Consider the following 14,520-nt stretch of genomic DNA (forward strand, 5'->3'; position numbering starts at 1 on the left):
TAAATTGGTTTTGTTTCACACTATCTTGATCAAGGGTGTGTGAAGTTTTTGAGAATTGTGGTTGCCGTCCATTGATGAAGCTCTTGTTGGCACCATAAATTGGTTTTGCTTCACACTGTCTTGATCAAGAGTGTGTGAAACTTTTGAGAATTGTGGTTGAACTCCTTTGATGAAGCTCTTGTTGGCACCATAAATTGGTTTTACTTCACATTGTCTTGATCAAGAGTGTTTGAAGCTTTTGAGAATTGCGGTTGCCCTCCATTGATGAAGCTCCTTTTGGCACCATAAATTGGTTTTGCTTCACACTGTCTTGATCAAGAGTGTGTGAAGCTTTTGAGAATTGTGGTTGAACTCCTTTGTTGAAGCTTTTGTTGGCACCATAAATTGGTTTTGTTTCACACTGTCTTGATCAAGAGTGTGTGAAGCTTTTGAGAATTGTAGTTGCCCTCTATTAATGAAGCTCTTGTTGGCACCTTAAATTGGTTTTGCTTCACACTATCATGATCAAGAGTGTGTGAAGCTTTTAAGAATTGTGGTTGAACTCCTTTGATGAAGCTCTTGTTGGCACCATAAATTGGTTTTGCTTCATACTGTCTTGATCAAGAGTGTGAAGGTTTTGAGAATTGTGGTTGCCCTCCTTTGATGAAGTTCTTGTTGGCACCATAAATTGGTTTTGCTTCATACTATCTTGATCAAGAGTTTGTGAAGCTTTTGAGAATTGTGGTTGCCCTCCATTGATGAAGCTCTTGTTGGCACCATAAATTGGTTTTGCTTCACACTGTCTTGATCAAAAGTGTGTGAAGTTTTTGAGAATTATGGTTGCCCTCCATTGATGAAGCTCTTGTTTGCACCATAAATTGGTTTTGCTTCACACTGTCTTGATCAAGAGTGTGTGAAGCTTTTGAAAATTGTGGTTGCCGTCCATTGATGAAGCTCCTTTTGGCACCATAAATTGGTTTTGCTTCACACTGTCTTGATCAAGAGTGTGTGAAGCTTTTGAGAATTATGGTTGAACTTCTGTGATGAAGCTCTTGTTGGCACTATAAATTGGTTTTGCTTCACACTGTCTTGGTCAAGAATATGTGAAGCTTTTGAGAATTGTGGTTGCCCTCCATTGATGAATATCTTGTTGGCACCATAAATTGGTTTTGCTTCACACTGCCTTGATCAAGAGTGTGTGAAGCTTTTGAGAATTGTGGTTAAACTCCTTTGATGAAGCTCTTGTTAGCACCATAAATTGGTTTTGCTTAACAGTCTTAATCGAAAGTGTGTGAAGCTTTCTACGAGTTGTAGTGTTTGCATTGTTACAGAGGAGAAATGTCTGAAGCAGATGCAAGAGGGCTGAATAGCTTGATCTTCGTATGCCATGCACTGAAGTTGTTGTTGGCTTGAAACAAGATTTTTTTGGTGACTATTTGTTGGGCATAAGTGCTCCCCTAATTGAGTTGTCAAGCTTGAGGGTTTTTGATTATTTGTGAATGCTAGGAGTTCACATGTACAAGTTGTACCACTCGTCTTCTAGTGGGTGGAATGAATGGTGAGTTGCTTTTATCACTTGGTTAGTGGTACGAAGATGAGTTCCTTCTTCACCTAGTTGGTGGCATGAGTGGCAAGTTGTCAAATGATATTAGAGTACGGGTTGTACATTTCATCACCTGGTTGGTGGCACGAAGATTAGTTCCTTCTTCACCTGGTTGATAGCATGAGTGGCAAGTTGTCAAATGATATTAGAGTACGTGTTGTACATTTCATCACCTGGTTGGTGGCATAAAGATGAGTTCCTTCTTCACCTGGTTGGTGGCATGAGTGGCAAGTTGCCAAATGATATTAGAGTACGGGTTGTACATTTCATCACCTGGTTGGTGGCACGAAGATAAGTTCCTTCTTCACCTGGTTGGTGGCATGAGTGGCAAGTTGCCAAATGATATTAGAGTACGAGTTGTACATTTCATCACCTGGTTGGTGGCATGAAGGAGAGTATGGGTTGTACATTTCATCACCTGGTTAGTGGCATGAAATTGAGTTCCTTCTTCACTTAGTTGGTGGCATGAGTGGCAAGTTGCCAAATGATATTAGAGTACGGGTTGTACATTTCATCACCTAGTTGGCGGCACGAATATGAGTTCCTTCTTCACTTGGTTGGTGGCATGAGTGGCAAGTTGCCAAATGATATTAGAGTACGGGTTGTAAATTTCATCACCTGGTTGGTGGCATGAAGGAGAGTACGGGTTGTACATTTCATCACCTGGTTGGTGGCATGAAGATGAGTTCGTTCTTTACCTGGTTGGTGGCAAGTTGCCAAATGATATTAGAGTACGGGTTGTACATTTCATCACCTGATTGGTGGCATGAAGGAGAGTACGGGTTGCACATTCATCACCTGGTTGGCGGCATGAAGATGAGTTCCTTCTTTACATTTCATCACCTGGTTGGTGAGAATAAGGGTAAGGTGTCGAGGCACATTGTAGCAAGTGTCGAAGACACAAAGTATGTTGAACCCTTTCGAATCACAGTTGGCTTATGTATGGATATGTTGGAATGTATTATGTTTATGTATGAATGTGTTAGAATGTATAATGTTTATGTATGAATGTGTTGGAATGTATGATCTTTATGTTGATTGATATAAATGATGCTTATGAATGTTCTGGTATGCATGAAGGGATCCATGCTTTTGATATGTGAACCATGTTGGTTGTAACACTTAGTATCACATACTTTGTGTCAAAGTATGCATGTTGAAACTCTGAGTTTGAGTATAAGGGTAGGTCAGCGTAGACCAAGTGTTCCAGTGCTAGGAACGCAAAAGACTCAGAAAAAGTTGTCTGAATTCCCTCTTATTTAAATATTTGCATAATGGCTTGTGTTACAAAAGATCTCAAGTGGTTGAAAGTCAAAACATTTGTAATATGTATGCCTTCTTATAATAGCATTTCCTTCAATACCTAGTCATCCACTTTGAAAGAGTGAAGCTTGGCCCTATAGTCATAATAATCGACGGTACGTTCACCTCTGGTTGTCTTGATACAAACTTTTATCCCTCTTGTTGTAATGGGCTTGCTGAGAGTAAAAATCCTTCCTCTTACCAAGAAACAGATACGTTTGGTGACTTAGCGAGTAGTTAAATGAGGCAGGAGATGATGCAATGGGTGTCTGAATGGCCAAGATCTCCTCACTTGGTAGAACTTAACTTCCACTTCCCACTTGTTAATAGGGGTTAACCATATGGGGGTTCCTTTGGTATGTCCTTGCTTCGGCGGAGGCGTGGTTGTAAGCATGTGCCATTACCTCAGGGTAAGTCTTCCAAGTGTTGGCATTGATCATGTACTTGAAGAAACAATCACGTAGGCCTACCGTGAAGGCCTTGAAGGTGGTCTTGTCATCTGCCTCAGCGTAGCGAGAATACTCATGGTTGAAGCGACCGGTATACTCTCGTAGTAACTCGTCTGGCTTTTGGTGAATAGTATACAAGTCATCTGTAGAATGCAAGCGATCAGTCTGGAAGATGTGTTGAGAAACAAACAGTTTCCTCAGTTCCTTAAATGAGTCTACTGTCTTAGGTGGAAGACGGCAATACCAGTTTAGAACTCCGCCAGAGAAGGTGGAGGGGAAGAGAAGACATCGTTCTTCGTCGGTGTGCATTCGATATGCCATGGTAGACTCAAAGAGGTTAAGGTGTTCAATTGGGTCCTCCCTTCCAGTATATAGTTGTAAACCAAACTTTTGTTTTGTCTTCGCTTGAAGGAGGTGTCAAAGATCCTTCTTGTGAAAGGGTCAGGCCTGGGTTGGTTCCAGTCAGGTATCTCGCCCTGACGTTCGGCCTGACGTTCAGCTTTCAACTTGTTTACTTCTTCAATGAGCTGTAAGACAAGAAGGTCCTGAGTGGAGCCATGTACCACTGGAATTTTCTTTCATAAGTCTCCATCGCCTCTTGGAAGTAGGAAAGTTTGGGCAATGACGTGTGGTTTTTTCTTGGACTCGCCGTACTGACTTCGAGGGCGAGTCTGTCGGAATACCTCAGAGTCCCCTGTACCTTCATGTTCCTCTGGGACCTGTTGTTCCTTCCCTAGATTGGCAGCGGGCCTGGGTCGTGGGAGGGGACCGAGCCTTTTAGAAACCCTTGGATCATTGATCTTCGAGCATATATGGAGGGGATTTTCTCGACGTTGTTTTAGGAAGTCTCGGCAGTCACGATAAACGACTTTCGATCATTCCAACCCTTATGCAATGAGGTGTCTTCCTCCACTTCTCCTGCTTCGGGTCGAAGCATCTGGGTTGAGAGAAGTCTCATGTTGATCAATGTTTTGATGATTAGCTCGCTCCTTATCAGGGATACCCCTATCAAAGGGAGATGACCCTCCATGTTGGGGGTACCTAGATGATGGTTGATGTCCACAAGGGCAACGAGCTCGCGTGTTTGAGTACACCTAGTTTCGTGGAGCGTCTCAAAGAGCTTCTCATACTGCTTCTGGAGGACCTCATTCTTCATTGCTATCTTGTTGTTCTGAGCTTCTAGCTCATTGACTTTAGCTTGAAGAGCAACCCTTTTTCCTTCTTTCTTTCGTTGTTTCACACTAGGTGCAAGAGGGGTGTCATTCTGTGTGCTGTGGCTTCCTTCACTCCCCATGTTGGAGATGGATGCCTGATCAAAAGAGAGTGTACGAATGGTGGAAACCAGCTTGGCAAAGTTGAAGAGAATGGGAATAAATGTTGCTCCCACAGACGGTGCCAAATGTTGATGCACAAAATCAGTGAAGACTTTGGTACAACAGAAAATGTTAAGTTTATGACCTTCACTAGATTGCTCCGGTCACTAGTGTGAATAAGTATGTAAATGAATAGGGACAAGGAAGCAAACACAAGATGTACGTGGTTCACCCAGATTGGCTACGTCCACAGAGTAGAGGAGTTCTCATTAATTGTGAAGGATTTACACAAGTACATAGGCTCAAGCTCTTCTTTAGTAAGTACTAGTGAATGATTTAGTACAAATGACATTAGGAAATACTGTGGGAGAATGATCTCTTTTTATAGAAGAGAGTTTCTAGCCTTGTTCTGACATTGACACATGTCGTGTTGTGATTGGCTTCCAATGTTGACACGTGTCGCACTATAATTGGTTTCGGATGTCGACACGTGTCGCTCTATGATTGGCCTCCTGGTTGGAGGGAAACTCTTTTGGATCCTTGATTGTATAACGTTGACCGGTACTTGGTAGTTTCGGGATTGGTCAAGTATGGTATAAACAAATTTTATTTACCAACCGAGCTAAAACAAAATAAAAACGAGCTAAATATGAATCGAACTCAAAGCATTCGAGCCGATTTACAGTCCTATCCACAAGTATCTAAACTTGTTATTTGAGAATTAAGTAAGAGGGCTTATATAGGTGCCGAGAAATATTGTGCGTTTTTACCAAGAAAAGCTATCTGATAGTTATGGAAAGATAATATATATATATATATATATATATATATATATATATATATAGGCTTTTAACGAAATTTCTAAGCAATTTAAACAAAATAGTTGCTCCAACAAAAGGATAAAAAAAAAAAAAACAAAATGGTTGCTATCAAAGCAGTCCACGCGGCAACATCGTTGATACCGATGTCGGTGATAATGTAGTTCTTGTTACTGTTTTCAGCGTGTTGACTGGAGATGTCCTAAGCTCATTACACTAGTTCATAATTGTGTGAATACAATAGCAATGAGCAAGTGCTTTTAAATTGTCAAGTCAACTTCCAATTGACTTCGTTTGGAAGTGCTTTTAAAATGAATAAAAACGTTATTGGTCAAAATGTTTTGGATTCCTACAGAACTTGAAATGCATTCTAGAAGAAGTATTTCAAGTACTTATTCATGATTCACTTGCAATTTAACTAAAGATTGGTTACAGAAGCACTTTCAATCATTTTAAAAACACTCCAAGCGCATAACATCGGTTTTCTCCTAATAACATAATCGAATACGAGGGCATGGCTGCATTGACTACTGACTAGTGCCCACCCGCTTTCCAATGCACCCGAGTTTAAATATCCCTAGTCGTAATTTAGATTCAACTAGAGAAGAATATCGTCTCATAACAAGACCTCCATGCCATCCCATCCACCCAGAAGAATGGGCGTCACTGGAGCACTGAATTTAACAGCCACCAGGATGTACGCATGGCAGCCAACAAACCAGATCCCATGAACTGGAAGACAGAAACAAAACACAAATATGAATATTCTTTATGGCATCCCATACCCCATATCATTTCCAACACACCAGTTTTACCTTGTCAGAAAAAGTTACAAGGGTTGGAAAGTTTCAACGGTGGACGCTAAGACAAGGCATGTTATTAACACTCTAAAAATGTCATCTTGCAATATCAACGTAAACGAGAAACAACTCGATTACGGTTTTGAAAACAATTGCAATAACACGCCACAGCTTTAGATAGCTTACTGCGCAGATGGCTAACAAAGGTAAACCTTTGGCTAAGAGGAAAGAGAACACTTCACAGCTGTGAATGTTTTCATAATAACTCCTCTAATCCATATCCCTCCATCACATGAGATGGGGGAAATAGAAAAGTAAAAGTAAAAATCCAGTAAGAGCTTAACAATGAAAAGATAAAATGTAAAAGGAGGGGGAAGGGAGAGATGGTGATAGCGGAAACTAGCAAATGATCACTTGTTTAATGCAAGTGATTTCCGCATTTTTTCTCCTCCTACATACCTCTCCTTCCTTGTGTCCTCTCCTTCCTTGTGTCCGTCGATTCTCCTTTGCTTTATTCATTCCAAAGGCCTGAAAACAGGAAAGTGTGCAGAAGGAACAAAAAAAAGGGCCGAACGAAAATCATTTCCCTTGTTTAATACATTTCCCCCAACTTCTACTATGAGAACAAAGTAGATCTCGAGCCTCTTTGACAAAATAAATGTTCATTATCTTCATTAACAAAATAAATGTTTTGTTTGCGAGGCTAATATTCGGAGCAGAAAATGTTATCCGAGTTGTTATGCACAAGTTAGTCCAAAAACCTAATTAAACATTCAGTTTCTCTCTCGTGCGGAGAAAATGAAAAAAGTCCTCCGCTGGAAAGGAAAAAGAAAAGGCCTAAATCAATCAGAAATATTTTTGAAAAGATAAATCAATCAGAAATATGAAACAATCATTTAGACCTAAAGGGAAGCCAAGAAAAAAAAGGTAAATGTGCTGCAGCAAGTAACCTCTGGCAAGAAATGGACATATAGCACCATACCAGAACCAGAAATATCAGCCTCTTGCATAGGAACAATAGATCTATCAACGAGCAAAAGTGATCTTCAAAACAGCTCCAACAAAGCCTGCACCAAACATAACACATCAGAACAATCCACAATCATTCACAACACCTTTACCTTCAGTAAAAGCATAATAGTAAACAGAAGATAAATCATTCTTCAATGAAAATAGAACATATTAAGGCTTCATCTGCAGTGCAAACACATAGACTTGAATCTTGAATGCCAAAACAGACAACTAAAAATAAAAGAAATTTAACCCAGAAGATCGGAAATAGGACCAAATTTGTATCCTCTCTCCCCCATTGATAAAAATAGTAAGAAAAATAGGAAAGGAAAAGAATGAAAAATGGCCTATAAACAAGTGTACTGGACCAGTGTATATCTGACATTCATCAAGTTCGTAAAGTTAATACCATTTTTTGCATAAACATATTAAAGGCATAACAAAATGTCGCAAAAAATAAAAAAATAAAAAATAAAATAAAAAATAAAGAAAGAAAGAAAGGGCCAAAGCAACCGTTCTGTTGTTAGATATGATAATTACCTCAACCAAGAATTCTTCTTCTTGCAAGGAGGATGAATATATAACAAGGAAACCATCACTGGGTGCAGCACTACGAATGAATAACTACAAAAAATCGCCTGAGAAATTGGCCTGGCAGGTCGCACACATCAAACCGACAGAACCAGGTTGTGTTCTTTCATAGACCCCATGAGGAAACTCATTTCTGCACCAGACACAGGTGTTAATCTCATGCCTGCTTGTGATGTTTGGCATTGAGGGCAAAGATTCCTTTTCAAGCCAATCAGATGAACTGAAACCTTGTTCCAGCTCTCCATCACATGACAACACTTTTGATTCCTTTGTATGTGAGGTTGCTTGCACTGTCGGGATATTATAATCAAACTGACCCGGTCCCAATCCTTCCAAACCTGACATGTTGTCAAACTTTTCATTTACGCTTAAAGCTCCGTTTGCACCCTGTTCATTGAAGCAAAATTTGATATAAAGTCATTTCTATTGAAAATACAACATATCAGATTCTTTGCAGAGTTTAGTAGTAAAGAAAATATTGAACATTCTAATTCACTGGAGGAAGACGGACAGACTATAAAAGAAACTCACTGTATGTTATGTTTCAAAACAAGTCTAAAACTGTGTTCTAAGAAAGAAAGAAAAAGTGAAACTATGCAGGCAGTGGTGGATTTAGGATTTGAATCTTGGGCGGTCCCAATGTTAAAGGTCCAAGTTTTTTAGATACAAACAGAGCGCAAAGCACGCAAAAAAAGTTTCAGTTTATTCACAGAGGCATTTCGTCAAACATTTGATGAGCGATATCGAGGAAATTTATCGAGTGTTGTCTATGCAACCTGTCGAGTGTAGTCCGCGCAACCTGTCGAGATATGCCTAGCAGGTATTACATCAAACACTTGGTAGGTACAAAAAGACCCGTACAAAACATTCGGAGGGTCCTCGGAAGACCTTAACATGTATATTTTCTGAACTCGGGGTGGTCCTAGGACCACCTAGGTCCCAGTGTGCATCCGCCTTTGCAGGTAAAACAAAAGCTGAAAAGTATACTGCAGTCTCAAATAAATGTCCTCTACATACATCACAGTCCCTAATACATATATTCTCTATAGACAGCATACCTTATCAGACAACATATCAAAGTTCGGATAGTAGCCAGATGACTGCATGAGTTCAGATGATGTATCAGCCAATCCACTCTGCTGAACATTATGCTCATCAGTTCTCCACATAAATTCAGCCATGACATCCCCAGAAGGTTGGGAATGATTTAGAAAACCCGTCATGGGCTCATTGTTCCTGGACTTTTCAGCACTCTCAGTATTAGGCTGCTCCCACATTATGCTGCTATAAACCCTGTTTAGATTATTTTCAAACCCAGAGGTTTGTTCATTACCATTTCGATGTATTAAACCATCAACAGAACCTCTAATCAGCTTATCTTCCAACACTGAGCTACTGAAAATGCCAGTTACTTTATTTCCAGTGAAAAATGTTTGGCTATTCTCTGATTGAACAATGGAAGGTCCTCCAGAACTTCTTTCATGCACAGTGTTTGTCATAGAATTGGAAATTGGTCCAGCACAACCGCTGCCAAAAGAAAGAATTACCTCGTTATTCCAAGAACTTTTAGCCTCCTCCTTTTTTGATTCTTCCATTGAGCTTGAGTATGTGCTATTCACACTCTGTGCATAGCCAGAGGGGTAAATCATACCAGTTGCAGAAGAACCCCTGCCCTGTTTAACAAATGGAACAGATACATTACTTAGAAAACTCTTTTCCTGCCAGAGTTCCTCCTCTATGTAACTAGGATTCTTTGCATTACTTAAATTGATACAACTTTGTCCATCCAGACCTGGAACGCTTGAAGAGCTCCCAGTACTTATAACATGCTCATTGATTTCCATCGCATCCACATTCAGCATACCATGCTCGCTGCTTAAACTGATTGCCTTGTCCTCATTCCCAGATTGATCAATATTATCAAACTTGGGCCTATAAGATGTGCAGAGTGACTCACTATTGTAAACATCCCTGACATCACATGTTTTCTCATCAGTAGTACTACATAAACCTCTTTCAGAGCCTCTTTTCTGCAGAGACTGTATGATAGTTGAAGGAAGAAGCGAGCAGGCTTCAGAAGTACTTTGCTGCAAGAAATTAGTACAAACATTCTCAGGTCCAATGCAACTCCCACTAATACCAGATATTGACCTGCCATTCCCACAATCATCCACATCATCAAATTTTGTATTTTCTTCTGTGCTAGTTAATTGGTTGTCATCAAAATTCTCAGACCTCCGTTCTTTTTGCATACCATTTAAAGCAGTACCAGTGTCCACTTTGAGCACATCAACTGTACTCACAGAAGCCTTATAACCATCATTTATTCCATCATGAAAGCAGTCCAAAGTAATTGTTTCACCAAAGCTGAGACCAGGACCAGTAGGCTTATCCACCAACTTATCATTTGTAAAATTAACTGCACTACCCTGCTCAGAAAATCCCAAATCCTTACCAAGTTTATTATTCTTCAAGGCTTGATCCTCACAAGACAATGAATTAAATTCACGGTTGTTCGTTCCAAAACAATTTGTTATATCATTATTCACTTTACCACAAGGAAAACCAGCACTCAATTCACATTTGGCTACTGCATCAGAAGATATTTCCCTGTCTATTTGACCCGACTCATGAATCTTCAAAGATGTTTGCAGAATACCAGTATTTATGGGGTCAACTTTCTTAGGCATATCCATTTCTTCTCCTGCTTGAAATTCCTGTGAATTTTCTGTATGAAATAAGTTTTCTTGCTTCTCATGACCAGGTGATACAAAAGTAATAGGCATTAGAGAGCGGCTAGGAAGCTCATTAGCTTTGATCTCATCTTCAAAGGTATTAGTATCCTGTTGCATACCCTGAATATATAACATGAATGAAAATAACAGAATGATAGAAAATAACAAAAAAGGTGCGTATAGTGACTTACATCTCCAGAAACCAATTTATTAGAAAGCTGAATACTGCCATCAGTGTGTCCAGGAATTGACTTGTTTCCAACTCCAAAATAAGAGATCAAGTACGAAGAAACTTCCTTGCACGACACAAACTGCTGCCCATTAGGGCTGAATAATACCAAATTAGGGAAACTAGTATAAGAGCCAGGCAACCATCTAACTAAAAAATGCAAGGTCAAAATAAATAGTAGCTATCCCAAAATAGTTGATATTTTTTGCTATGGGATATTTAATGAAACAATATACAATACACCACCTGGGAAAAACAAATACAGAAAATTTGAATACCCTCCCATACCCTTCTCCCAAAAAAAAATAGACAAACCATGGGTATCAAAGCACCAACTTCCGGAAATCAGTTTACTCAATGAAGTTATGTTCAAGAATTGAAATTTCATCAATATTTCCGATATATCAGCCGAAATTTTGTACTGACTTTCCACAAAGTTTCAGTGGTTTCGGTTAGATATCGATTATTTGGTGGAATATCTCCAAAAATTCATAGTTTTTTTTTATGGAAATATCAATTGAATTTTGGTGGAATTTCAAAAAAAAAATTACCCACCCAGAGGCAAAGAAGAGCAGCAGCGTGGGGCAAGTTGCAGAAGACTGCTGGTGTAAAAGGTTGGCACGATACAAGCCAAGATGGATGTGAAGAGAGTCTGACATTGGAGGAGTACAACAATAATCTAAGGTTTAAATATACGAGTTCCACTTCTAATTGCACCGAGGCCGTTAGAGATAAAACCCCACCTAAGGTCCATTGGGCTTGATACCACCCAGGGGATTAGGCCTAGGTGGTTAAGTGGGGACAATATCGGTGCATGGCAGCCTTAGTAGTGGACACTTATGGAGCCCTTGACAATACAAATGGTGGGCAGTCCAGAGGAGGATGAAGAAGAGGTGTTTTGTTTTAAAATGTATAACGAACTGCCAATATCAAAATGAAAATGAATTGAAAATTGAATCATTATGGCTGGAATCAACTTCCAATGGTTGTTCAATCATTAATTAATTTCAACACACATCCAAATTAATAGAAACAAGTTTGAATCACTTTCTTGTTTTGTTTGGACAGATTTAAATCACTTAGAAATATTAGAACTTTGTATATGTAATGTAGGGGATGCAATTTGAAGAGTTTTATGTACTAGTGTTTTATAGGCGGGAGCTGATTTTCACACACCTTTTTTAGCTTTTTCCACACCCCTCTTTGTTTCAGGCCATCAAATTGAATACATCACATGAAAACAAAGGACATGATTAACCATGGGTATGTATGAAGCTAAAAAAGTGTGTGTTCATCATTTCCCTAGCATATGTAGTTTTAATTATTATGGTTTATTTTGTAGTTGAATTCTATGGTACTCTTTCCTTGACCGGCGGAAATTTCCTTCTTTTAGGAGGATTTTATGGCAAGGTTTTAACGAGGGTGCTTTGTAACTTTTGCACCTTTATCATTGTAACCATCATTTTATATGTTAATTAGTTTGTTTTGGAGTTTGGAGAGGCTCGCATATAATTTAAATGTTCAATAGCTCCTCTTTTTTCATATTCATTTTTAAACCAGTATTTCTATCAATATCGATGTACCTTTCCATATATCTCTCTATTTGGGCTACCAAAATTGAAACTTATATCCTTCCTTGCGTGCACCCTAAATTAGCAATGTATCACATGAGTTTCTATTGAGCACCCAAATAACATTTTAAATTTTATGAATTTAAACTCAAAACATTTTTATTGACAATGAGAGAACTACCTTATGTATCGTTTACAGAAGAGTCGAACTAGACCTCCATTCCTCTTGAGAGCCAGCAAAATCTTCCATTGCACCGGCAACACGTCACCAAGCTCATCCGCAGGCACAATCTTCCTCTTCTTCCTAGCGCTAGACCACTGCCCCTCCAACCCTCCCAGAAACGCTAACAACTGCACCTCCGTATCCATCCCCTCCGTCCTCCTCCTCAACTCCTCCCCAAACAAACCGTCCGCATTCTCCACCGCAGCTAAGTCCACAACAACTCCACGTCCGTTCACCATAACGATCTCAGCCTCCTCCACCTTCACATTTCCTTCCTTGACTTTCGCCTCCTTGACCTTCACTTTCTTCTCACGCTTAGCCACCGAAACCACTCTGTTCTCATCTTTGCGCGGCCGGCCTCGCTTCCGTTTGCCCTCACTGCTCTGAACAACAATCCCAGGCGTCGAATTGTCACCCCCACGCATCTCCATCGAAACATCAGCGTTTACGCTCGGGTAAGATATAGTGGCATTGGGATATTTACGCGGACGGCCTCTCTTCCTCTTTGTACCGACATCGACCGAGAGTCCAGCAGAGAAGTTTTCCGCAGAGGGGCCGGGCATGGCGTCGTATTGGGCGAGGCGGACGGGGACAGGGACAAGTACGTCGTCGTTTTCTTTTAGGGCTTTTTCGGAGGGAAATAGCTGCTTCAAGAGAGCGATAATCTGGAGGGTTTCGGGGTCTCGGGGTTGGGAATGGGGAATCGTTTTTTGCGATTTGGGGTTTGGGACTGGGAATTGGGAGTTGCGAGGAGCAAGGCGGAGGCGGGAGTACGTCTGCTTGCGGCTGCCGGCGGATTCGTTGAAGACGGAACGGTCGATTTTGGGGATCAATACATTGTCGTCGAAGCGGCGGGTGGGGTGGGATTGGGATGAGGAGGAGGAGGTGAGGGAGAGAGAGTAGAGATCTGATTGAGAGAGGAGGCCGAGGTCAATGAGAGGGAGGGATTCAAGGTGGAGGTGGTTAGGGTTAGGGTTAGGGTTGTGGTGGTCGACGACGGGCGGGAAGGCCATGGCATTGAACAGTGAGGAAGATAGAGAGAATTGGGAGGAGAAGAAGAAACGAATAGCGGACCAGGGTGGATGTTAAACGACTAGGCGTTTCGGGACCCGACTTTTGATTGAGTGGCGCGCAGTGTCGTTTGACTTCTATGAGAAGCCAACTACATGCTGACAAGTGTGTAATTTACATGAAATTGGTTCACGACTACAAAAAATCACTTTGAGTATTTGGTCAAAGTTTTTGAAACATTTGTTAAAGGTTAGTTTGGGATTGTGGTGTTTTTTAAGAAAAAAAAAACTTATCCCCACATATTTTACAAAACTCAATCATTACCCCTACATTATTTTCTTTGACCATTATTATATTACATTAAATATTATATCATTTTTAGTCATTTAACATATTCACAACAATTTATATAAAAGTTTACCAAATACTCAAATAATTTTTTTTTGTCTTTTGTTAAAAGCACTTTTACAAAAAAAAAAAAAAAAAAAAAGGTTTATCAAACACTTAACAACTTTATTTTATAGCTGATTACTCGCACAGCACAACATAAGCATTTTTTTTTTTAAGCATAGCAATAACAAATTGGCCCTAAATCAATGGTTGATTTTCAAACCCAAACCACAAACCGAACTAAGAGCATCTTTAATGGACTTCTTTAGTGAGCTTTTAGCAAAACCATTAGATAAGGTAGGCTTTTTCCTTAATGGTTATTTAATACTATGGCTAATGATGTAAACATTTCCATTTGAGTTTAACAAAATTACTACCATTTGGCAAAAAAAAAAAAAAATCTAAATGACCCTATCGGCCAAGCAAAATAGAAATTTCTCTGAGAGATCCTATATTTAGACAGGAGAAATGAGCTCTTAGACCATCTTCAACCCT

General features: G+C 39.9%; 1 protein-coding gene across 6 annotated transcripts; it reads right to left on the reverse strand.

Annotated features, from left to right (window-relative positions):
- Positions 1-6,909: 6,909 nt before the first annotated feature.
- On the reverse strand, positions 6,910-13,724 carry LOC126602067 (uncharacterized). 6 transcript variants are annotated; one of them, XM_050268882.1, is made up of 6 exons: positions 12,583-13,724; positions 12,414-12,477; positions 10,793-10,912; positions 8,925-10,583; positions 7,816-8,253; positions 6,910-7,331 (listed from the first exon to the last, which is right to left on the reverse strand). In XM_050268882.1, exons 1-5 carry the CDS (start codon positions 13,635-13,637, stop codon positions 7,900-7,902), a joined length of 3,252 nt encoding a protein of 1,083 aa, XP_050124839.1. In that variant the 5' UTR covers positions 13,638-13,724; the 3' UTR covers positions 6,910-7,331; positions 7,816-7,899. The 6 variants fall into 6 exon arrangements, with proteins under 6 accessions (XP_050124839.1, XP_050124836.1, XP_050124835.1 ...); XM_050268879.1 differs by having other exon boundaries at positions 8,925-10,709; XM_050268878.1 differs by having other exon boundaries at positions 8,925-10,721.
- Between the last annotated feature and the right edge of the window lie 796 nt (positions 13,725-14,520).

Source organism: Malus sylvestris, chromosome 15 (assembly GCF_916048215.2).
Source record: "Malus sylvestris chromosome 15, drMalSylv7.2, whole genome shotgun sequence".
Lineage (NCBI taxonomy): Eukaryota > Viridiplantae > Streptophyta > Magnoliopsida > Rosales > Rosaceae > Malus > Malus sylvestris.